Raw genomic sequence first — 24,800 nt, 5'->3', positions numbered from 1 at the left:
CTAGAGGAGTAGTCCTTAGATGAGATCAATTTAATTTCTTCAGTCATATGTGGGAATGAGGATTTTATTCTCAAACACCACCTTTATGACACTTGACCTTCTCATTATCGAAATGACTAAAAAGCTCAAATTCTGAAAAATTTAGAACCATTACCTTACCAAGCTTTAGTGATGTGATCAATTGTTTACTGACTCATAATGGCGGTCTAATTACTGAAACACACATTTCTCATTGCCGGAAATTTTTTAGGTCCATTTTGGTAACGAGAACAAAGCCACAATCTGGAGTTTGTGTTTCAGCAAAGAGCAACCCCCCACTTAGAGGATATCCCCCATTTCGACATGTGTTTTAGCACTTACCTATACTGTTTGACATCCCTATACAGTTTTTTTGGTCCATATCCCACATATTTAGATTATTTTATAGGCATATCATGTTGTGCCATTTGTCCATAGGATTCCATTCAATTTAGAAATGTAAATGCTTTAGAACCAACCACTCAACCACTAATACACTGATATTACCTGTAAAGACCCTGGGGAATTAACTTTTTCTAAACAAGTCACCTTTTTTATGCTTTTGAAAATACATTCATGTAATTACAGTACTTATACTTAATGCAATTTTAGAATACATTTAGCTTAAGTGATTTTTGTATAATGCAAGGCATTTGGGATTAACAAATGACCGTTTGATTTATTGAGTTACTGAATCTCTAATAGAGCTCAATACAGTTTTTCAATGGCAAACTATCTAACACTCATTACCGAAACATGCATTCTCATTTGCTATACTATGAAAAATGTAATGAATACTTTAGTAATTTTGGCTTAATCTGATAGTGTGCCATTTTTGTTCTTTATTCAAATGTGTACTTAAAAATAACATGTAATTATAATAAAAAACATTGAGGAAAGGTTGTGTTGGGGTAATGAGATTAAGTGTGTGTGTTTTCAGTGTTATTTTTAAATCAGGCCTTCTCATTAAGTGAGAAATGTTAAATATTAGATGGAACTTTTTTGGACTTCAAACTATTGCGGTAATGAGAATTTTTGCATTGGTAGTTGTGGAAATTGTAGTAAAATGTTATAATATCTGATCAATAAACATAATATTTATGAAATAACTGCAGATCTTAATCTTAGTGATCCAAGAGGATTTATGGTGGCATAATATTTTTTGGGTTAAGTGCCAGTTTTGTGAGAATCACCCTTGAGCTAGTAATGTATCAATATTTATAGTTTACAAATGAGCTATGACATAGCCAATTAATGGATAAACAAATATATATATGTATCACAACTTTGGATATCACCCGATCTCAAAATCAGATGGTTTTCACCGTTTGGAAGTTATGGAGTCATCTTCTCTTCTCGCTTTGGCCATGCAGTGCACCCAACAAAAGTGATTGCTGTCCTTGTTATGAAATTATCAACTTTACCCTCTATAAAAAAATTACCATATACACTGATTGTTTAAAGCAAAACTAAGCTTATGGTGAACCTGAACCATCAAAATAAAATCTATTGTAAAGTATCGTTCAGCAGGTATAGCCAGATGAGTTGTCTCCGGTAGCTTTTATTTTGGTAAAACACACATCAAATTTCATTGGTCACATACACATATTTAGCAGATGGTATTGCGGGTGTAGCGAAATGTTTGTGTTCCTAAATTCAACAGTGTACACATCTAAAAGTAAAATAATGAATTTAAGAAATATATCAATATTGGGACAAGCTATGTTGGAGTGGCATTGACTAAAATACAGTAGAATACAGTATATACATAAGAAATTAGTAAAACAGTATGTAAACATTATTAAAGTGACTAGTGTCCCATTTTATTAGACATGGAATCACTGGTCACTTTCTAAGGTGCAGGGTTTAGTAACCCGGTGGTAGTCGCCTAGTGATGGCTATTTTATCAGTCTGATGGCCTTGAGATGGAAGCTGTTTTTGTCTCTCGGCCCCAGCTTTGATGCACCTGTACTGACCTCAGCTCCTGGATGATAGTGGGGTGAACAGGCTGTGGCTCAGGTGGTTGATGTCCTTGATGATCTGTTTGGCCTTGTGACATCGGGTGCTGTAGATGTCCTGGAGGCAAGAAGTCTGTCCCTAGTGATGCATTGGGCAGACCGCACCACCCTCTGGAGAGCCCTGCGGTTGTTGGCGGTGCAGTTGCATCGCTTGCATGGTGGCCCGTCAGGAAGTGCAGGGTGGGGTTCAGACCCAGGGCCCTGAGCTTAATGATGAGCTTGGAGGGTACTATGGTGTTGCAGCCTGAGCTATAGTCCATGAACAGCATTCTTACATAGGTATCCCTCTTGTCCAGATGGGATAGGGCAGTGTGATGGCGACTGCGTTGTCTGGATATCTGTTGGGGCAGTATGCAAATTGATGGGGTATAGGGTGTCAGATAAGGTGGAGGTGACATGATCCTTAACTAGCCTCTCAAGCTACTTCATTAAGACAGAAGTGAGTGCTACGTGGTGATATTCATTTAGTTCAGTTACCTTTGCTTTGCTTTCTTGGGTACAGGAACAATGGTGGAGATCTTGAAGCAAGTGGTGACAGCAGACTGCGACAGGGAGGGTTTATCATGACTAAATGTCTTACTCATGTCGGCCATAGAGAACGAGAGCCCACAGTCCTTGGGAGCGGACCTCGTTGTTGGCACTGTGTTATCCTCAAAGCGTGTGAAGGTGTTTGGCTTGTCCGGGAGCAAGACGTCCGCAATGTGGCATGTTTTCCCTTTGTAGTCCGTGATTGTCTGTAGACCCTGCCACATACGTCTCGTGTCTGCGCCGTTGAATTACGACTCCACTTTTTCTCTGTACTGATGTTTTGCCTGTGATTGCCTTACGGAGGGAATAACTACACTGTTTGTATTTAACCATATTCCCAGTCACCTTGCCGTAGTTAAATGCTGTGGTTCGCATTTTCAGTTTTTCGCGAATGCTGTCATCTGCCAACGGTTTTTGGTTTGGATAGGTGTAAGTCACAGTGGGAACAGCAACCCCTATACATTTCCTAATGAACTCAGTCACCGTGCCCGTGTAATAGGTCAATGTTATTCTCAGAGGAAACCCAGAACATATCGCAGTCCACGTGATCAATCTTGAAGCATGGATTCCGATTCAGACCAGCGTTGAATAGACCTTAGCACGGGTACATCCTGTTTGAGTTTCTGCCTATAGGAAGGGAGAAGCAGAATGGAGTCGTGCTCTGATTTTCCGAAGGGGGGGGGGGGGGGGGGGGGGGGGTCTTGTAGCTATCCCGGAAGGGAAAGTAACAATAGTCGAGAGTTTTTGAAGTGCGAGTACTCGAGGCAATGTGTTGATAGAACTTCTGTAGTTTTCCTCAAATTTGCTTTCAAGTCCCCAGCTACTATAAATGCAGCCTCAGGACATGTGGTTTCCAGTTTGCACGAAGTCCAATGTAGTTCCTTGAGGGCCGTCGGTAATACGGTTGGCATTTCAGGTATTCTAGGTAAGGTGAACAAAACGACTTGAGTTCCTGTACGTTATAATAAAAACATTTTTGTAAAACAATTTGAGGAAAAATAAATATAAGTATTCAACCCCTTGAGTCAATACATGTTAGAATTACCTTTGGCAGCAATTACAGCTTTGAGTGTTTCTGAGTAAATCTTTCCACACCTGGATTGTGTAACATTTGACCATTTATTATTTTCAAAATTCTTCAAGCCCTGCCAAATTGGTTGTTGATCATTGCTAGACAATGGGTCTTGCCATAGATTTTCAAGCAGATTTAAGTCAAAACTGTAACTCTGCCACTCAGAACATTCACTGTCTTTTTTTGGTAAATGTTACAAGCCTTCGTTTTTATATTTTGAGGTTGGCGCACTGATTGGTGTCACTTCGTTAATCAGTATGTATTCCACTTGTGCTGGCATGTCATCTCATTTGGTCAGGTCTTTCATCTGTGATATTTAAGAGCGGCTGGCCCAGTGTTGTTGCAAGATGTGGAGGGTTAACACATTTGATTGTATTTAAAAAAAAATGTAATCATTTTTCTGATCTTCCCTGTTTTCATTTTTCTCCACCTTTTGGTTTTCTCCCTGTCTTTAAGCTTGGTGTGAGCTTTTATTTTGTTTGCCTCTTCTTGGGCAAATTTAGTGGGCGCTCATGGGTGTCTTTTTGGGTCCCAGTTGTTGCTAGTCAACTTTCAGAGGACACCCCTATGAGTGTCTTTCAGAAGACCTTCTAGAACCCACTGTTAATTCCGCCTTCTGTTTGAGCAACAATGTTTGATTTATTTTTTAATTATTTTTATTTATTTAATTTTACCCCTTTTTTCTCCCCAATTTCGTGGTATCCAATTGTTGTAGTACTATCTTGTCTCATCGCTACAACTCCCGTACGGGCTCGGGAGAGACGAAGGTTGAAAGTCATGCGTCCTCCGATACACACCCCACCCAGCCGTACTGCTTCTTAACACAGCGCGCATCCAACCCGGAAGCCAGCCGCACCAATGTGTCAGAGGGTACACCGTGCACCTGGCAACCTTGGTTAGCGCGCACTGCGCCCGGCCCGCCACGGGAGTCGCTGGTGCGCGATGAGACAAGGACATCCCTACCGACCAAGCCCTCCCTAACCCGGACGACGCTAGGCCAATTGTGCGTCGCCCCACGGACCTCCCGGTCGCGGCCGGTTACGACAGAGCCTGGGCGTGAACCCAGGGACTCTGATGGCACAGCTGGCGCTGCAGTACAGCGCCCTTAACCACTGCACCACCCGGGAGGCCAATGTTTGATTTCTTGCTGGGGGACGTAACGGTAAGCAACTTCAGTGTAGGTTTGGCCTTGTCTTTTGGGTTATTGTCCTGCGCACCAGTGAATCGTTACATCCCTAGTATGGCAATTTTTTGTGCACTTAAATACTAGGTTAGTACCAAACAAAACCCAGGGTTTGCCGGCCTAGAATAGCCATGCCTCCTGCTTTGCTTTAATGATCAAACAAAATACAATTCATGACTCCTGTCTCATTGTTCAGCAGAGTCTGTTGGTTGCTTAATCATCAGCAGTTGGATAAAAGAACACGACAGCTGTCCTCTGCTTATTTTGATAGAGGAATATTTTGTTGCTCGTGAAGACATGGGATGGTTCTGTTTGAACCTGATCCTCGGTATGCAAGAGTTCGCCATATTTATCTCTTTGAAATATAAATTAAAAAGACTAATCTGTAAGGGGAAGTGGAAAGCAAATGTGGACCTGTTGCCAACTGCTAAAGATAACAAACCCTCATAAACAGGGCAGGGGGATTCAAAGGTCAGGGTGGGTCCGCAGTTAATTGAATTAAGTTAAACAGTTTTACACGCCTTGATAGGCAATGGTTACATTTATACGCCCTCCGTAATGGGCCAGTCCAACCTGCCTGAAAATCACATGGACTTTAGGAGTAGTCTCCTCTGTCTTGAGAATATTTTGTAGGGCAAAACAACTATGTTCACTTTGAGCCCAAGCTGTGTGTGGCTGTGTCTCTGTTCATTTGTTTTCTATCCATCTCTGTGCTTGTTTATCTGCTCTGTCTCCCAGGCCTACTCTTCCTTTTCCTGTCGAGCCCTCTTGGTCTCAGTTGCTCCAACAGCTCACCGGCAATGGCACGAGTGAGCTGCCATTCTGGCTCCTCTGATGTCCTCTAACCCATTTTGTTTGCAGAGATTTGATTCAGAGCCCACTATCATATTCCAGTCTAAAGGTCAAAGCACCACAGGTAGAGGCGCTAGCCCTCTTTCATTGGGTGACAGTGGGAAAGTAGTGCAATCGGGATGCTTAGGGGCTCACGTTGGAACATCAACTTTCTGCTAACACTACATCAAAAGCCTTGCGTTTTATCCTCTCCTTATGTCTTTCTGAAGATAATGTGCTCATTCACTCTTTACTGTGGTCTTTGCTTGTACTGTTCAGAAACCACAATAACAAACACTAAAATAACCGGGAAGGTGCATTTCATACACACACACACACACACTACCGTTCAAAAGTTTGGGGTCACTTAGAAATGTCCTTGTTTTGAAAGAAAAGCATTTTTGGGGGTCAATTTTTTAAAATAACATCAAATTGATCAGAAATACAGTGTAGACATTGATAATGTTGTAAATGACTATTGTAGCTAGAAATAGCTGATTTAACCTCTTGCTCCTACCTGAGACGCAGACGTCCCATCTAGACATCAGGAAATGCAAATATGCTACGCTACATGCTAATGGCACTCGTTAAAACTCAAACGTTCATTAAAATACACATGCAGGGTATTGAATTAAAGCTACACTCGTTGTGAATCCAGGCCACAAGTCAGATTTTTAAAATGCTTTTCGGCGAAAGCATGAGAAGCTATTATCTGATAGCATGTAACACCCCAAAAGACCCACAGGGGACGTAAACAAAATAATTAGCATAGTCGGCGCTACACAAAACGCACAAATAAAATATAAAACATTCATTACCTTTGACCATCTTCTTTGTTGGCACTCCTAGATGTCCCATAAACATCACTATTGGGTCTTTTTTTCGATGAAATCGGTCCATATATAGCCTAGATATCGATCTATGAAAACTGTGTGATCAAGGAAAAAATAGCGTTTTATAACGTAACGTCATTTTTTTAAATTAAAAAAGTCGACGATAAACTTTCACAAAACACTTCGAAATACCTTTGTAATGCAACTTTAGGTATTAGTAAACGTTAATAAGCGATCAAATTGATCACAAGGCGATGTATATTCTATAGCTGTACCTTTGGAAATAATGTCCGGATAAATCTCCACCAAAATATCCGGTCGGAGACCGGAAGAAATGTGATGCCTCGTGTCCGTTTGACCAAGAAACAATTCGTAGGCAAATGACAAGACTGTTGACATCGTGTGGAAGCTGTAGGTACTGCAACCTCGGCTCCATTTAATGTGGTTCACGTTTAACAATGGGTTCAAGTGGCGCATGGATATATTTTCCCATTTTCAGTGATCAGATTTTCCTGCACTTTTCGATGAAACGCACGTTCTGTTATAGTCACAGCCGTGATTTAACCAGTTTTATAAACGTCTGAGTGTTTTCTATCCACACATACTAATCATATGCATATACTATATTCCTGGCATGAGTAGCAGGGCGCTGAAATGTTGCGCGATTTTTAACAGAATGTTTGAAAAAGTGGGGGGGTAGGAGCAAGTGGAATATCTACCTACATAGGCCCATTATCAGCAACCATCACTCCTGTGTTGCAATGGCATGTTGTGTTAGCTAATCCAAGTTTATAATTTTAAAAGGCTAATTGATCATTAGAAAACCCTTTTGCAATTATGTGCTGATTAAAGAAGCAATAAAACAGGCCTTTAGCCTAGTTGAGTATCTGGAGCATCAGCATTTGTGGGTTTGATTTACAGGCTCAAAATGGCCAGAAACAAAGACCTTTCTTCTGAAATTCGTCAGTCTATTCTTGTTCTGAGAAATGAAGGCTATTCCATGCGAGAAATTGCCCAGAAACTGAAGATCTTATACAGCGCTTTGTACTACTCCCTTCACAGAACAGCGCAAACTGTGCTTTTCTTTAAAAAACAAGGACATTTATTTCTAAGTGACCCCAAACGTTTGAACGGTTGTGTATATATAAAAACTTTGGGTTCTAATGCCACTAACCTCTCCCCCTCCTTCCTTCTTGGCTGCGGACACTGTTTGCCATGGTAACCCCCACCGACTGGGTCTATCTGACCCTCTTGTGTTTCAGAGTTGGAAGCAGAAATTTCTCTCACCGTGGGACGAATAGTAGGCTCAGGTACAAACCTTTCCCCCCTTTCCTCTCACCCCTTTTCAACAATACACTTCCAAGTGCCTCCTGAAAAGCATATTATACCTCAGCGGCCGTGTTCGGGGGGGGGGGTCCTCATCTCTTAAAAGTTCACGCTCCTTTTTTTTGTGCCAATAGAGCTTCTCTGCAGTCGACATCATCCCAATTAGAAAGTAAAATGCTTACATGGAACATGTTGTGGTATTGAAAGGCAAGCAGGGGAAGATGAAACGATCAGTAAATCTGGTCTTTGATAGACGGTATTACAGAGTAGGACAGTTTTTCATTTCATAGTCTCTGCTCATCATTATTGGACTGTGTCGCCTCCCAACATCGTGCATGGCCAGACTCCCTGCAGGGCTCTGTGTCGCTGCCCACTGTTTTTACAAAGGCCCCACACTTGGCACCCTTTTCCCTGGAAAGGGCTACTGGACATGCTCCCAAACCGTTTTTTGAAAGGTGTCCTATTGAGATGGGATGGCGAGCGAGACATTTGTTTTACAGGCAAATGTGGCACCATCTCTCTCCAACCTTTTGAACCCAGTCAACAACCATGCATACCCTAGACATTGGATGGACCCCAGACACGAGTGAGTGGGGGCGTTTCGGCCTGCCTGATCCGAAAAGAGCACAACTGTGAGCTGCACGTAGACTCCTCTCGACTTTGACCACATATCCCCAAACCCAATGTGGATGGAGCAAATAAAGCCTCGCTCAATTATTCATGTCGCTTGTATTAAATGTGATTCAACAGCGCCCTCTGTTGTTGATCACCAGGAGAGTACCTCTGGATCAGTCATGGAAAAGGGGCATAAAGGTTAGGCGGCAACACAGAGTCTGAAGGCATCACCTTGGTGGTTTCAGTGGCTAAGGTTTGTGCTGTACAGGCAGGGTCCTGCTGCTTTCTCCGCTCAGCTCAGGCTACAACATGCTTCCTTCCACCGACACACACTCATAGCCGCTGCATTAAAACCCATGCCTCCATCCACCCGTTTCTCTCTCTCTCTCTTTCTCTCCTCTAGCATCCCCCTGAAGGTGTAGCACAACCACAGGAGTGGTGAGAACTGCTTCCCTTTCACCCTTTTCTCCCTAATTGCTAATTTTATTGTTTTGATGAGGTGTCATTTATGTAACAGGCATGTTTTGAAATGGCTGTCCTTTCATGTTTTTTGCATCACATATATAGCCTATAGTATTTACTGGCTTCATCGGAAGATGCTGTTCAGTTGTGAGTAATGGTAAAGATATGGATAATTGCGGAACTTTTAGAGCTTCACTAGTAACGTACTCTTAAGTCTTTGCTGTATTTTACAGAGACATGGCAAAATGTCAATACTTCAGTAGCAGTTGGTTCCAGAGACCTGGGGCATTCTGTAGACCCAAACGGTTTGACAGAATGACATATAAACTAAGTCAGCATGCCTCGTGGTAGATTGACGTCATGCCGAGTCACGTCCAGGTCACAATGCTGGATACATGTGTACACAAACGGACTGAAGTGGAATTCAAATAACTGTCTTGTGGAATTAATTTCCATGTTGAAGGACACACTATTACTAAGCTGTTAACAGTTTTCTCTTGTCTCAGGGGAAAACAGCAGGTAGATCTTTTTAAAGGCACATTTGGCTTGTGCTTCTTTCCCCGCTCTACTGAAAAAGCCTAACCGCCAACTACGCTTGAAAGGCACCTGTGGACCCGACCCCACACGCTCCTCCTCCATAGGTGAACCACAACTGCTGTTTTTAACTTGCCATTTGGACTTGAACCTCGGCGGGAATGTATTTGGCTGGCTTTCCTTAACACCCCCCGCTTGTTTGACCGGCCGCAAAAAAAACACTCTCTAACCCTAATGCTTTCAACCAAGTGTTTTGCTTTTGTTTATTTTTTCTTTATGAAAATGCACAGGCTGTTTACTTGGCGAGAGATGTACAACTACATTCAACATGAGGATGGATGATCACTCTGTCTCCCGTGTATGGGACGAGTCCTAGTTCACAAGCCATTTTGACTCCTGTTTGTTAATTTCAGTTATCTCTTTTTCTAGTGTATGATAAGCAGGGCTTTCTGCTGAAGCTGGATGGACAGTTGTAAGTAAAAACTACTTTTTGGTAAAGTACAATTTTATAATTTTAAACCAATAGGGTTTGGTTACTCATCTCCAATTGATTGTTGTAGTTTGTTGTCCGAGGCAATTTTTTTTAAGGAATGGACTTAGCTATAACCAAGACGTCTCCCCTCATAAGAATGGGCTATATTCAGTTTGAACAAAAACAAATCAGAAACTGAACTGGAGATGGTATCCTGAATATTAGTTGTATTCTTAGATTGACTCTGGTTCTTAGATTACACGTAGCCCAATAGATGTAATCATTGGGATAATTAATCAAATGTGACATTGAATTTGTGATTTATTAATCTCACATCCATCAATCCATTCAAATAAACATTAATTGGGATTATTTTGCCCAATTTGACACCAAGCAGGTGTGCTGGGTTGAATTGTAATGGCCATATGAATCTCTATATGGCTAATGAGTGTAAAGGTTTGTTTGTGGGTTAAATGGAGGTGTTGGTTCTGGCTTATATGCAAACTTGAGTAATTTTATTTTGTTGGCATGAGAGCTCAGCTAGGTTTGTGTGTGTGTTGCACTCCCACTGTAAACTTTCATAGGAGGCCCCAGTCCCTCGTCCCCTAGCTCACAGGCCATGTTCTCATCATCACGCCGGCCTCTGAGGGCATATCTGCCCTCACCATATATTCACACTATAAGCACAACTTCAGGAGAAGGGTTATGCTGGTTCTTATCTGGGGCTGCTAATACAACTGCCTACAGCAGTGGTCCCCAATTTTGATCACTCCCTCTGACTTAGCAAAGATAGCACGTCAGCAAGAGACCCCAGTCCACTCCAGCTACAGCCTGTCCATCCACGCCCCTCTCCCCTGCCATACCCTCCCATCATATCAACACTGACTTGGTGTGTGACAGATAGGCCTCCCATAACGCTGGGACCTCCCTCCTTTCCCCCTGTTTATTTGAACTAGTCTCATGCCATATAGCAGGTAATTAATGAGTATGATCGCAGTGAGGAGGAGATACAAGGGGCTGGTTTGAACTTGAGCTTCTTAGTCCCTACTTTACCTTTTTAAATCGGACAGGAACAGCATAGGACGGGCTTAAGGGGGTATATCAAACTGTTTTTATTTCTATCTTCCAGGGAGATCTTTGTCTAAATTGGATTATGTGTAGAAGTGCAAACACTGCTTGTTATCATGTCACGTTGTTCTCAGTCTCATCTAATCCCCTTTATCCTCCCCTCTTGGCGCCACTTACAGGCCAGCGGAGTTGGTGTACAAGTATGGCAACCTCAGCGAAGGAGTTTGCAAGCCGGGCTACGCAGCGGCCAAGATGACCGCCATCTATCCAAAGTGAGCAAAACTCCTGTTCTCGCTTCAGGGATTGATTAGTCATTGGGTGCATCTCAAGAGTCTTAAGAGGCGTCCTCTCCCTGTTTCCACCCCTTTTGTACTTTGCACTGACTTGAAAACTTGGGGCGGCAGGTAACCTAGTGGTTAGAGCGTTGGGCCAGATCGAATCCCCGAGCTGACACGGTAAAAGTCTGTTGTTCTGCCTCCGAACAAGGCATTTAACCCACTGTTCCTAGGCCGTCAATGTAAATAAGAATTTGTTCTTAACTGACTTGCCTAATTAAATAAAGCTTAAATTTTTTTTTTTTAAAGGTTGTAAGATGAAGGCAAATTCACAGTAGGCATATGCCATAGTTCAGTTCAGTTCAGTGGAGATAGAAAGGCAGCCACTCTAGACTATTGAGACGCTCCCTGGAGACGTTATGTCATTACTCCAGCCTGCATGGCCTACGGGGAACGGCTCGTAACATAAAAGCCCCACATTTCCACACAATCTTTTAGTTTTCAGTCATGTTTCATTCATTCATTTCCTCACCACAAACTTCATACCATTTCCCCATCAGCCCTCTGAACACAAAAGCATCTCTGTTGGGACAGCGTAACCCCCCCATCCTCTCCCCATTTGAAATGGTCACCAGCGGTGCCTCAGAGGCTTATTGTCGGAGGGGCACCGACTTCCTGTCCAGGAGGGCATGACTCATCACTTCCTCCTTCAAACACAATCCACGGAACACTTGACGACCCTCCGTGATGTCACTGGGCCTTTGATGCCATCACTCCACCCTTCTCTCCAGCCATAGGTCATTATTCCATGAGGCCTCATCAGCTATGGCCAATAGAGGAACATTTTCCACATAGCAGAAGATTTTCCCAAGGCATTTTACTCAGCTGCTCCTAAACGTGGAAGATTCCATCTTAACATACGATGAGGTTGTGTTGATGTATAGTCTGTGAAAAGATGGCTAAAAGTGTCTCATATTCGCTTAGACCAGCAATGACCGTGACAGCTTTATTAAAGATATCCTGATATTTCTTGTATTCTGTGTGTTATACTTTCTGAACAGAAAAGACTGGCATTTTTTGTGTAGATAATAGATTTTCGTACGGAAACCAAAAGGGGCCGTTGAGGCGTTACACAAATAGGCTTATGATTATTATGAGAGAAAAGGGCTTACTTGGAAGAGCTACGTTGGGGCTCTGCTAAATTAGAGCAGTCGTTAAAAAAGCCTCCTGGTTTCCAGGGAACTGCCCTCCCAACTAGGAGGCTGTGTGTTAACGATGTCTCCCAACCACTTCCTCTAATCAGCCACACGTTTTCAGATCAAAGTTCCCTACAACAGAGAGCACCTGCTTGGGACTGCATTGATTACTACCACGTTCACTTCAGTCACACACAGTTCAATTAGCACTATTAATGGCTTAGCGTGACAAAGTTGGGTGTATCTGTTAGATGTCCTAGAGTTTGAGGTTTGTCATGTGTGATTGGGGAAGCAAAATGTGATTGGTCGTACATGACATGTACAAACACAGATGCCAAACCGCTTGACTTTTTCCCCCAAAAAATTGTTACAGCCTGAATTCAAAATGGATTAAATATTTTTTCTCATCCGTCTACACATAATACCACACATTTTTTAACATTCACACCCGTGATTCAATACACCTTTGGCAGCGATTGCAGCTGTGAGTCTTTCTGGGTATGTCTCTAAGAGCTTTGCACACCTGGATTGTTAAATATTAGAACATTATTCTTTTGAAAATTCGTGCTCTGTCAAGTTGGTTATTGATCATTGCTAGACAACTGTTTTCCTATAGATTTTCAAGACAATTTAAGATTAAACTTTAACTTAGCCACTCAGTAGCATTCAATGTGGTCTTGATGAGCAACTCTAGTGTATATTTGGCCTTGTTTTAAGTTATTGTTCTGCTGAAAGGCAAATTCATTTCCCAGTGGAAAGCAAACTCCATTCTGTTTATTTTTTATCTCTCTAGTCCTTAACGATTACAAGCATACCCATACCATGATGCAGCCACCACTATGCTTGAAACTATGGAGTGTGTTACTCAGTAATGTGTTGTATTGGATTTGCCCCAAACAATTTTTTGTCCTGAATACAAAGTGTCAGTGACACAAAATCTTAATTTAATCCATTTTAAATTCAGGCTGTTACACAAAAACATGTTAACAAAGTCAAGGGGTGTGAATACTTTCTAAAGGCACTGTATGTCTGTAAACGGCTACCTCTTGGCCACTTTTCCATGTCAGGCCACTCTCATAGAGGAGTGGCAACCCCAGCTCTGTTATCCAGATCTGAATCCCATCTTTGGTTTCTCATGGCCAAATTGGATAATAATGCATGTAAAGATGTAGCCAGCATTTTATTTTTGGCAAATTACATTTTGGCATAAATTAATTTAGTCTGTAGTAAAAACAACTGATGGTTATTTACTTGGCCAGATCCCTTAACCTCCTGAATTTGAGGTCCCTCCCTAATCATCTCCATCCTCGATGTTTGTCCTCTTCCAAAAGGCCCTGCCCAGTGGAATCCAATTTATTTTCAACGCTTCCCCTCCCCTCACGCCAAACTGTTTGTATTGGAGCTCTAAATCAAGTGTTGGCGGTGAACTTGGGCGGCACGGTTATGAAAATATGGCCCCCAGTGAGAGGAAATGAGCACAATGTGGGCCTCCTGTTTTGGGAGCACTCTCTCTTTAAGACAAGCAAACTATCCACTGTCTGTCCATCCATAGGCTAGGATACTCTTGACAGTCCAAGTTATTTAATGCCCGGCTCGGCCCCTGAAGCCACACGTTAATGAGTCGGGGTTTGTTTTGGCAAAGGTCTTTGCCCGTCTGTTTCTGTCAGGTGATGTGTGGAGAGAGAGCCAGACATGACTGTTTACTCTTTCTTTCTTGGTGCATCAAGTGCAATTAAAGAGTTTGGAGTGGCTCCTCTTGTAAACCGTGTTTGCTCATTTGAGTTCAGATGGGCTCATTTGAGTTCAGACACGATTAGTAGGATGTGAAGTTTGCTGACCTGATAGCGGAATCGGATTCCTTTGGTGTTAGTAGCCATCTTGACTGGGTGCACTGTGGGCAGCCGTAACTAGTTGTTGGTTAAGACAACCTGTGGATGTAGACGCAGCCCCCCTGGGGGTTAGCCTAGTGAAGCCAGCCTGAGTTCCTCCTCTAGATGTTGTTGTGGTTTACGTCCCAGGCCTGTGTGAATTGTAGAGAACGTCTTGTTGCTGTCAGTGTAAACACCACGGGGACCTCGCTGTGTAATCACAGCGAACTAGTAGTCTCACACACTAACACTCGCTCTCACATTGGTCCTCTATGCTGTGTAGGTTTTCATAGGATGCAAAAAGATTTTTCCTTGTAAGTACTTAAAATGGGCTTACAATATAGTATAGCATGTCATGTTTATCCATACACATTTTTATGACTAGAATCACTTAAATATAATCTGATGACTTTTCTACCACAACCACATTTTTCGAAAGAGCTACTAATCATACAAAGAATTTCTCCACAAGAATCACTTATGACATAAACTGTCCTAGAACCAGTAATACCCTTGTTTAAACCCCAATCTGCGAGCGTGTTGTGAGTACCTTAAGTGCGAGCTGTAAAAGCGGAGCGTTGGAGGCGCAGGCTTGTTAAACGAGGACCCTGGTGCTCTCCCCAGCGAGACAGCGGGTCATAAAAACAGACATCCATCGTCCGGCCACACTTCCAGAAGCAGCACGTACAGCCCGGGTCTGAGGCCTGACCAGGGGAAGTGGCTCTTTTTTTTTTGAGAGAGAGGAGTGCTTTATCAAATAGTGGTTGGCGTAGGAGCACTTTGTTCGTGCGCCGCCTGTTTCTGAAAACATTACCAATCAACACTGCCTACTTTAATTTCCTCAACATCCCTTCCCAAATCATCTGGGACAGATAAACACTGACATCAATACATCGTCAGGACATGTATACCCAGACTGTGTCAAGAATGGTTCCTTTCCTGGGAAGAAACATTGTCGATAAGAGTACATGTAGCAGACTTGTTCTCTATTTTCCTTTCTTCCTTGAGTCAACCCATTTTGCACCCTGTGTGAACGGGATGGGTTCGGTGAATGGGGGGAGTGGAAAAGTGGGATGACGCGGTTAGATTGATGAGTGGAACAAGCGTCTCCTCTTACGGCCCAGTGTCTTTAACTCCTGGTGGGGAATTAACACCAGAGCCCCAGGGTCACGGTAGAGTTAAGTGGGGGCCATGGGCTTCTTAGGGTGGAAGAAACGCTTTTAGAACAAAACTGTCAGCTTCTAAGTTGGTGTCCAGAGAGACATCAGGGTTGTGCACCCCCAGACCCACGTACTCTGCTTGATAACTCACTCACCTGTGTATTGGGTTATCAGGTAAACTCTGTTGCTCATTGGCAAGTCTCAATTCAACTTGATGAACACCACAATCGATCTATGGTGAATCTCTCACTAAATATCTGGCGCAGGAAAGGGCTTGCTGTTGAACTCTGCATCTAGGATTGAGAGGACATCGCAACACAGTAGGCATATTTTGTTTAAATTGAGTCATGCTAGACTTCTCATGAGTGTACAGACAAACTGTTTTACAAGTTTTATATTATTTTACTTCAATTAAATGCAGTCTCAAATGGCCGCCTGCCCTTTTTAATAGCCGAGCACACGTTTCAGCAAATAAACACGTTTTCAAATAAACGCTGGGTATAAAATAATTATTTACGAGGTTACAATGAACACAGCTCTGATATTCCCACGGTCATGTGCATTAAACATGTATTTTTTATTCTGTCATTGTTGCTAGCTTTTGCGTCCCCGTCCCTAATCTCTTTTTTTTTCTTGGGCTCTCCGTGGTGCTGAAGTGCAAAATCAGGTGTGTATGATAGTCTGCACGTCTGCAGCCTAGTCTGCACGTCTGATCTGTGATGGATTTGTTGTTATAATGTTTATACAGGTCATATGGGGTCACAATAACTAGTGTGGTAGTCTTTTCAACATTTTATTGAACAAAAGCTGTGTGCATCATTAGCGGGACGCCCGAGAAATTGGAGGGCGCAATTTCCGGTGAAATTGGAGGGCGCGCAGTTCAAATAAATCATTGTAATATTAAACATACATGAACACACAAGTGTTTTACATCATTTAAAAGCTTAAATTCCTGTTAATCTAACTGCTTTGTCAGATTTCAAAGAGGCTTTACCGCAAAAACATACCATGCGATTGTCTGAGGACAGCGCCCCACATCAACATATTTTTTTTAACCAGCACAGGCTTAACAAAATTACAAATAGCGATTTAAATAAATCACTTACTTTTGAAGATCTTCCTCTGTTTCCTCTGGGTCCCAGCTACAACCTGAATGGTCGTTTTGTTAGATAAAATCCTTTATACCCCAAAAAGTCAGTTTAGTTGGCGCCATCGATTTCTGTAATCCACTCGTTCAACATGCAGACAAAGGAGTCCAAAAAGCTACCGCTAAACTTCATCCAAACAAGTCAAACAAAGTTTCTATTCAATCCTCAGGTACTCTAAAATGTAAATAAACTATAACATTTAATACGGAAAGTAGTATGTTCAATAGGAAACTAAAATTAGTAACCGAGCGCCCTCCTCCGAGCGCTCTGAAAGACTGATATTGTACCTGTGGTCTCTTCACAAAAACTCCAAATACTTGTTTGTTTTTCAAAAAAAGAAAGCCTGAAACTTCGAATAAAGACGGTTGACGTCTAGTGGAAGCCATAGGAATTGCAATCAATATTTACATAGAAACAATAGAAACCCATTATAAGAGCCTGGGAGCTAAAACAAATAAATAATACATCTTCGGATTTCTGCCTGCCATATCAATTCTGTTCTGTATATCCTGACTTCTGGGCCTGAGTAACAGGCGCTAGACCCTATCCCTAAGAAGTTTTAGGTAAATCGACGCTTGGCTCAAATAGGAGCCCGTCTCTAATAAGTGCTGTTTTTCTTCAGCGATTTAAAATGCCTGGCTATTTATTGAAGTTTTACAGTAATCCCTCCTTCTCTTCTTTCTACTGTTCTTCTCACAGGTTCATGAAGCCAGCTCCCATGTTTCTCGACCGGAACTTCAAGCGGCTGGCCAAAGTCCGCAATTACTTGCCTCCATTTGGATTCAAAACACAAGGTAAGACAAATTGTGCGTCTAGCATTAGACAGATTTGATTATTCCATGTATCTCATTGATGGCAATGGGTGTGTCATTAACTTGTCATGGTGGTTTTGGAACTGTGTATAGATGATGATTTGGGCTTGATAGGTAAGCTAAAGAGAAGAGGGTGCCAGAGCTCTACCATCCTTATCACCACGGGCCAGTTAGTGCATCTTCACGCTTTGTGATAGAGCTGGCAGAACATCCCCCCTGGCCTACTTGGGTTGATCTCACGCTTCTCCTGTCATGCTCTCTGATGGTTACACACACTGCCACTGACTGTGCCATTGCCTGGGTTGGGGCGAAGGGTAGAGGGTGAGAATGGGATGCTTGGATATTACAGGACGTTTCTTGCTACGGCAACATCTAGACAGTGAGACAACACTTCAGTTTCTCTGAACTTCTATAAACTTCTATGGCTTTTTCTTCAACTTCAACACCCATCTTTCCTCAATTGTGACGCAGTAGGGCTGGCACAATAACCAACTGTTATGGATGAAGAACGTCATGAAAATAAAATTAGATTAAAATAAAAAATGATATCGAACAGCTGACTGAATGACCAAAATGCAGGAGCAGCACACATAGAACTAGAGTGAATAGAACAGGCTTGGAACCTCTAACCCTGGCAATTTGACTGGCATACTCATGGGTACAATCCCAATGTCTGGCTGGTATTGTGATGTAGTAATTTCCATGGAAATGTAGAATGTTCATTCAAATGACGTTAACGGATGTGGCTCATGCAATGGAATGTACTTTTTTGTAATGTGAGTTGAATCAACAAATCATAGCACATATTTGACTTCCTAATTTGCTCATAGGTCGTACATATACAGGTTAAGACAACGTCGCCACAAATCGGAGAGCAGCGCCGTTGCTAACTTGCATAGCTGGTCCCATCGTTGAAAAGAGTTATGGGATATTAGAATCCCGTTGTCTCAACATAGCTTTGCTTCGATGGGTACACTCGTAATGGCTGCCAGTCTACCCATTATGCCATCATTGACTTGAATGGGGACTCCTGTTTTATTTATTAATTCATTTTTTTTGTCAGATTTTATTTTATAAACATTACAAACGACAACAACTACATCACACCTGCCCAGACCCGCTAGCACACACCTCCATCACCAGCGCCCGCATCACTTTCCGCCACATGGTCTGAAACTGCACCATTTTATTACTCTCCGTAGCCCACGCACTTTCAAAATTTTTATAATTAATCCTTAGGTTTATCCATTGTTATTGATGACGGATTAATTTCCGCAGTTTTAGTATAAAAAAAATAAAAAAACATTTCAGAAGAGAATTGTCAAATCCATCGGGTATCTCACTACACCCCCATATGCCATGTCTTGAAATATGCAGAGAGACGGTTTAAAAGTAGGTTTACATTGTAGTATTTCTGACAGCCAACTTTCTAGTGCCGCCCAGAACCTCCGGACTTAATAGCATTCCCAGAAAGCAAAATTCCACCTAGTCACATCTCAATACGGGTTTAGGTAGCTCACTGACGGGTCCGTTAAGAATCTATGCATTTTACGAATCAAACATGAGCACATCATGCGATCGGAATTGGGAAGATAAGATGGAGCATGATTTCAGGCTACTCTATCATTCAATTTCCAACACTTAGGAACGAAGTGCATGTAAAGGTACACTGAATGTTACCTTTGTGCTCTGGCAAGAGCCCTCTACCCCACACTCGCATGCTGGTTTTCAAAGGCAAATGCGCTACACCTGGTTTCTGTTTTCTCCACGGTTTGTGACTGCAGTGGGGTTTCCCTTTTAGCTGTATTCATGTGGAGAGGTGATACGTGTGGACCTTGAATAGAACTCCACAAAGGATTCCAAATTAGGAGCAAAAAAATAGAAACATTGAAAATAAAAGTTTATTTGTACTTTTTTTTGCGGCCAAGCAGCCTTGTTTGCTAGACTTAGAAACACAGGGGAAACCTCCATCCTTCGTGTGGTTTCTGGCCTCTCCATAATACTATAAGCAAGCATGGGGGTGCTGTTTTTTCACACAGACCTTTTTGACATCTGGACCTATATATTGGTATACGCTTTTGGATTGCCTAAACCAGGTATTCCCAAACTGGGGGGTACGCGCAATGCCGTCGGGGGTACACCAAATAAAAATGTGATTCACATGTAAATTATATTTTTTATCACATTTTCAAACAGTTCATTTATATATTTTTTCTCTCTCCTGAGTAGCCTCGTTTCACTGCCAAAAATAAAATTTAACCATCTAGTGTTTAGCGAAATAACAACACAACGTCAAATACAGGTAGCCTAGTCAAATAATCAACATCCAATCACATTAACCATTACTCTCTCGCGGGAATTCCACTAACCAAATGTAGCTACTGCTCATGTTGGTATCTGTACTGATGGCGCAAAAGCCAGGACAGGGAGACATAGTGGAGTGGTAACGCAGGTGCAAGCAGTTGCTCCCGACGCCACTTGGGTACACTGCAGCGTCCACCGAGAGGCTCTTGCTGCCAAGGGAATGCCTGACGGCTTGAAAGACATTTTGGACACTACAGTGAAAATGGTTAACTTTGTTAGAGCAAGGCCCCTGAACTCTTGTGTATTTTCTGCACTATGCAATGATATGAGCAGTGACCATGTAATGCTTTTACAACCTACAGAAGTGTGCTGGTTATCAAAGGGCAAAGTATTAACACATATTTTTGAAATTGGGAGACGAGCTTAAAGTTTTCTTTACTGACCATTTTCACTTGTCTGACTGCTTGCATGATGACGCGTTTCTCACACAACTGGCCTATCTGGGTGATGTTTTTTCTCAGCTGAATGATCTGAATCAAAATTGAGGCTATGATTAAGAAGTTGGAGCTCTTCTCTGTCTGCGTTAAGAAGGACAACACACAGGTGTTCCCATCATTGTATGATGTTTTTGTTTGCAAATCAACTCGAGCTTAAGGACAATGTCAAATGTGATATAGCGAAGCACCTGAGTTTGTTTGGTGTGCAATTATGCAGGTACTTTCCTGAAAAGGATGACTCAAGCAAACAACTGGATTTGTTATCTCTTTCATGCCCTGCCTCCAGTCCACTTATCGATATCTGAACAAAAGAGCCTCATTGAAATTGTAACAAGCGGTTCTGTGGAAATGTAATCAGATGCCACTGCATCTGTATCCTGCTGTGGAAAATCGTACTGGTAAGACACTGATGCCCTTTGCAACCACATACCTATGTGAGAGTGGATTCTCGGCCTTCACTAGCATAAACTAAATACAGGCACAGACTGTGTGTGGAAAATGATTTAGACTGACTCTCTCCAATATAACCCAACATTGCGGAGTTAACCTACCGGTCAAAAGTTTTAGAACACCTACTCATTGAATGGTTTTTCTTTATTTTTACTATATTCTACATTGTATAATAATAGTGAAGACATGATGGCCTATGATATAACACATATGGAATCATGTAGTAACCAAAAAAGTGTTAAACAAATCAAAATGTTTTTGAGGTTCTTCAAATAGCCACCCTTTGCCTTGATGACAGCTTTGCACACTCTTGGCATTCTCTCAACCAGCTTCATTAGGTAGTCACCTGGAATGTATTTTAATTAGCAGGTGTGCCTTAGAATTTTAAGTACATATCATGGCAAGAACAGCTCAAATAAGCAAAGAGAAACAACAGTCCATCATTACTTTAATACATGAAGGTCAGTCATTGCGGAACATGTCAAAAACTTTGAAAGTTTCTTCAAGTGCTGTCGCAAAAACCATCAAGCGCTATGATGAAACTGGCTCTCATGAGGACCACCACAGGAATGGAAGACCCAGAGTTACCTCTTGCTGCAGAGGATAAGTTCATTAGAGTTACCAGGCGCAGAAATTGCAGCCCAAATAAATGCTTCAGATTTCAAGTAACAGACAAGTCTCAGCATCAATAGTTCAGAGGAGACTGCGTGAATCAGGCCTTTGTGATCGAATTGCTGCAACGAAACCACTACTAAAGGACACCAATAAGAGGAAGAGAATTGCTTGAGTCAAGAAACACGAGCAATGGACATTAGACCGGTGGAAATGCGTCCTTTGGTCTGGAGTCGAAATGGAGATTTTTGTGAGACGTGGTGTGGGTGAACGGATGATCTCTGCATGTTTATTTTCCACTGTAAAGCATGGAGGAGGAGGAGGTGCTATGGTGTGGGGGTGCTTTGCTGGTGACACTGTCTGTGATTTATTTAGAATTCAAGACACACTTAACCAGCATGGCTACCACAGCACTCTGCAGCGATACGCCATCCCATCTGGTTTGCGCTTAGTGGGACTGCTTTGCTGGTGACACTGTCTGTGATTTATTTAGAATTCAAGTCACACTTAACCAGCATGGCTATCACAGCATTCTGCAGCGATACGCCATCCCATCTGGTTTATGCTTAGTGGGACTATCATTTGGACAATGACCCAACACACCTCCAGGCTGTGTAAGAGCTATTTTACCAAGTAGAGGGATGGAGTGCTGCATCAGATGGCCTGGCCTCCACAATCCCCGACCTCAAACAAATTGAGATTGTTTGGGATGAGTCGGACCGCAGAGTGAAGGAAAAGCAGCCAGCAAGTGCTCAGTATATGTGTGAACTCCTTCAAGACTGTTGGAAAAGCATTCCAGATGAAGCTGGTTGAGAGAATGCCAAGCGTGTGCAACGCTGTCAAGGCAAAGGGTAAAGCTTTTAAAAATCTCAAATACAACATATATTTTGATTTGTTTAACACTTTTTTGCTTACTACAAGATACCATATGTGTTATTTCATTGTTTTGATGTCTTCACTATTATTCTACAATGTAGAAGTAAAAATAAAGAGAAACCATTGAATGAGTAGGTGTTCTAAAACTTTTGACCGGTAGTGTATGTGCATCCTTTCAAGCACACCCTTCTCATTAACCTGTGGTAAGTTACTCAACATTTTCGATGAACAAATAAGGTTTTATATGTAAGATGATGAACTAAAGAGCCAAATTATTGATATTTTTTATTTGTGCCCTGGTCCTGTAAGAGCTCTTTGTCTCTTCCCATGAGCCGGGTTGTGACAAACTCCCACTCATTCTATTGTTTAATAAATGTATCGGCTAGTGTGTGTGCGTGTGGCAGGCTTACAATGGTGGCAAAAAACAACATTTGAGAGTGCGCTGACCCTGGTGCTAGAGGGGGTACGCAGCTGGAGGTTGAATGTTTGAAGGGGTACGGGAGTATAAATTTGGGAACCACTGGCCTAGACCAACTGAGCAGACCATAATGTTCTCTTTAAAAGACACCTAGAATAGATACAAAAAAGTATTTAGTCAGTCACCAATTGTGCAAGTTCTCCCACTTAAAAAGATGAGAGGCCTGTAATTTTCATCATAGGTACACCAACTATGACAGACAAAATTAGAAAAAAAAATCCAGCAAATCACATTGTAGGATTTTTTTATGAATTTATTTGCAAATTATGGTGGAAAATAAGTATTTGGTCAATAACAAAACTTTATCACAATACTTTGTTATATACCCTTTGTTGGCAATGACAGAGGTCAAACGTTTTCTGTAAGTCTTCACAAGGTTTTCACACACTGTTGCTGGTATTTTGGACCATTCCTCCTTGCAGATCTCCTCTAGAGCAGTGATGTTTTGGGGCTGTTGCTGGGCAACACGGACTTTCAACTCCCTCCATAGATTTTCTATGGGGTTGAGATCTGGAGACTGGCTAGGCCACTCCAGGACCTTGAAATGCTTCTTACGAAGCCACTCTTTCGTTGCCCGGGCAGCGAAAAACAGCCCCAAAGCATGATGTTTCTACCCCGATGCTTCACAGTAGGTATGCAAATCAGCGTTCTTTGTCCTCCAAACACGTCGAGTTGAGTTTTTACCAAAAAGTTATTTTGGTTTCATCTGACATTCTCCCAATCTTCTTCTGGATCATCCAAATGCTCTCTAGCAAACTTCAGACGAGCCTGGACATGTACTGACTTAAGCAGGGGGACACGTCTGGCACTGCAGGATTTGAGTCCCTGGCGGCGAAGTGTGTTACTGATGGTAGGCTTTGTTACTTTGGTCCCAGCTCTCTGCAGGTCATTCACTAGGTCCCCCCGTGTGGTTCTGGGATTTTTGCTCACCGTTCTTGTGATCATTTTGACCCCACGAGGTGAGATCTTGCGTGGAGCCCCAGATCGAGGGAGATTATCAGTGGTCTTGAATGTCTTCCATTTCCTAATAATTGCTCCCACAGTTGATTTCTTCAAACCAAGCAGTCTTCCCAGCCTGGTGCAGGTCTACACTTTTGTTTCTGGTGTCCTTTGACAGCTCTTTGGTCTTGGCCATAGTGGAGTTTGGAGTGTGACTGTTTGGAGTGTGACTGCTGAGGTTGTAGACAGGTGTCTTTTATACTGATAACAAGTTCAAACAGGTGCCATTTAATACAGGTAACGAGTGGAGGACAGAGGAGCCTCTTAAAGAAGAAGTTACAGGTCTGTGAGAGCCAGACATCTTGCTTCTTTGTAGGTGACCAAATACTTATTTTCCACCATAATTTGCAAATAAATTAATAAAAAATCCTACAATGTGATTTTCTGGATTTTTTTTCTCATTTTGTCTGTCATAGTTGAAGTGTACCTATGATGAAAATTACAGGCCTCTCATCTTTTTAAGTGGGAGAACTTGCACAATTGGTGGCTGACCAAATACTTTTTTGCCCCACTGTAGCTATATTATAAAGTTTAGATATGTCTGGCCTGGGTGCAGTTATGCTCTTTGGAAATCCCTAATGATTCAATAAGCATTGTATGTTTGCATGTATTTCTTCATGTTCGACTGACCAGTCTCACTTAGCTCTCTTTACCTTGTGTAAGCAGCACGCTGTAGCAGAACGTTGAGATCATGTTCAGTGACACCTCCTACCCCTCCTCCACACTTCAGCTGAAGATTTTCCTCGCCAGAAAAGTGTACTTCAAGACGACGGCCATTTATCTGAGCTGCCGCCTAGACATACTTGGCTGAAGTGTTTATCCTGGGTGCTCATAACAATTAGCGCAATGTCTCTCTTCGAGAAACCTGTCCCATTTTTTTTGTTTTGGGGGGGGGGGGGGGGGGGGGATTGATTTCACCCTATTGAGTCGGGTGTGGTCTGGTCCTCTGTTTATGCTGACCGGGGTGATGCTTGATGCCAGACTTCGACGCCGCGTCCAAACAATGGGCCACTGCTCATTTTGTGCTGTTTAATCACGAGGCTCGTTAGAGGGGATAAAGCTGTAGGCCTACTTACATTACTCTTGCAAGAAGCAAATGAGACACCTACATGGGGTTGTGGTTGAGCCTAATGACATTTCATATCAGTTGTTTAACAAATGGATC

The 24,800-nt window shown here is 42.3% G+C and overlaps 1 protein-coding gene across 10 annotated transcripts in view; it reads left to right on the top strand.

The window, feature by feature from the left end:
• LOC109874542 (CMP-N-acetylneuraminate-beta-1,4-galactoside alpha-2,3-sialyltransferase-like) overlaps positions 1–24,800 on the top strand; it is an 89,076-nt gene that overhangs the window by 29,424 nt on the left and 34,852 nt on the right. For 7 of the 10 annotated variants that reach the window (XM_031810739.1, XM_031810736.1, XM_031810738.1 and 4 more), the window contains 4 exons: positions 7,746–7,793; positions 9,850–9,892; positions 11,140–11,232; positions 17,307–17,401. In XM_031810739.1, coding sequence (XP_031666599.1) covers positions 7,746–7,793; positions 9,850–9,892; positions 11,140–11,232; positions 17,307–17,401 — 279 coding nt within the window. The remainder of the gene's footprint in view (positions 1–7,745; positions 7,794–9,849; positions 9,893–11,139; positions 11,233–17,306; positions 17,402–24,800) is intronic. The other 3 variants (XM_031810741.1, XM_031810740.1, XM_031810743.1) reach the window with 2 other exon arrangements.

Source organism: Oncorhynchus kisutch, linkage group LG30 (assembly GCF_002021735.2).
Source record: "Oncorhynchus kisutch isolate 150728-3 linkage group LG30, Okis_V2, whole genome shotgun sequence".
NCBI classification, from domain to species: domain Eukaryota; kingdom Metazoa; phylum Chordata; class Actinopteri; order Salmoniformes; family Salmonidae; genus Oncorhynchus; species Oncorhynchus kisutch.
Note: the sequence above shows the minus strand (reverse complement) of the source record. Positions and strands in the feature narration are given on the sequence as shown.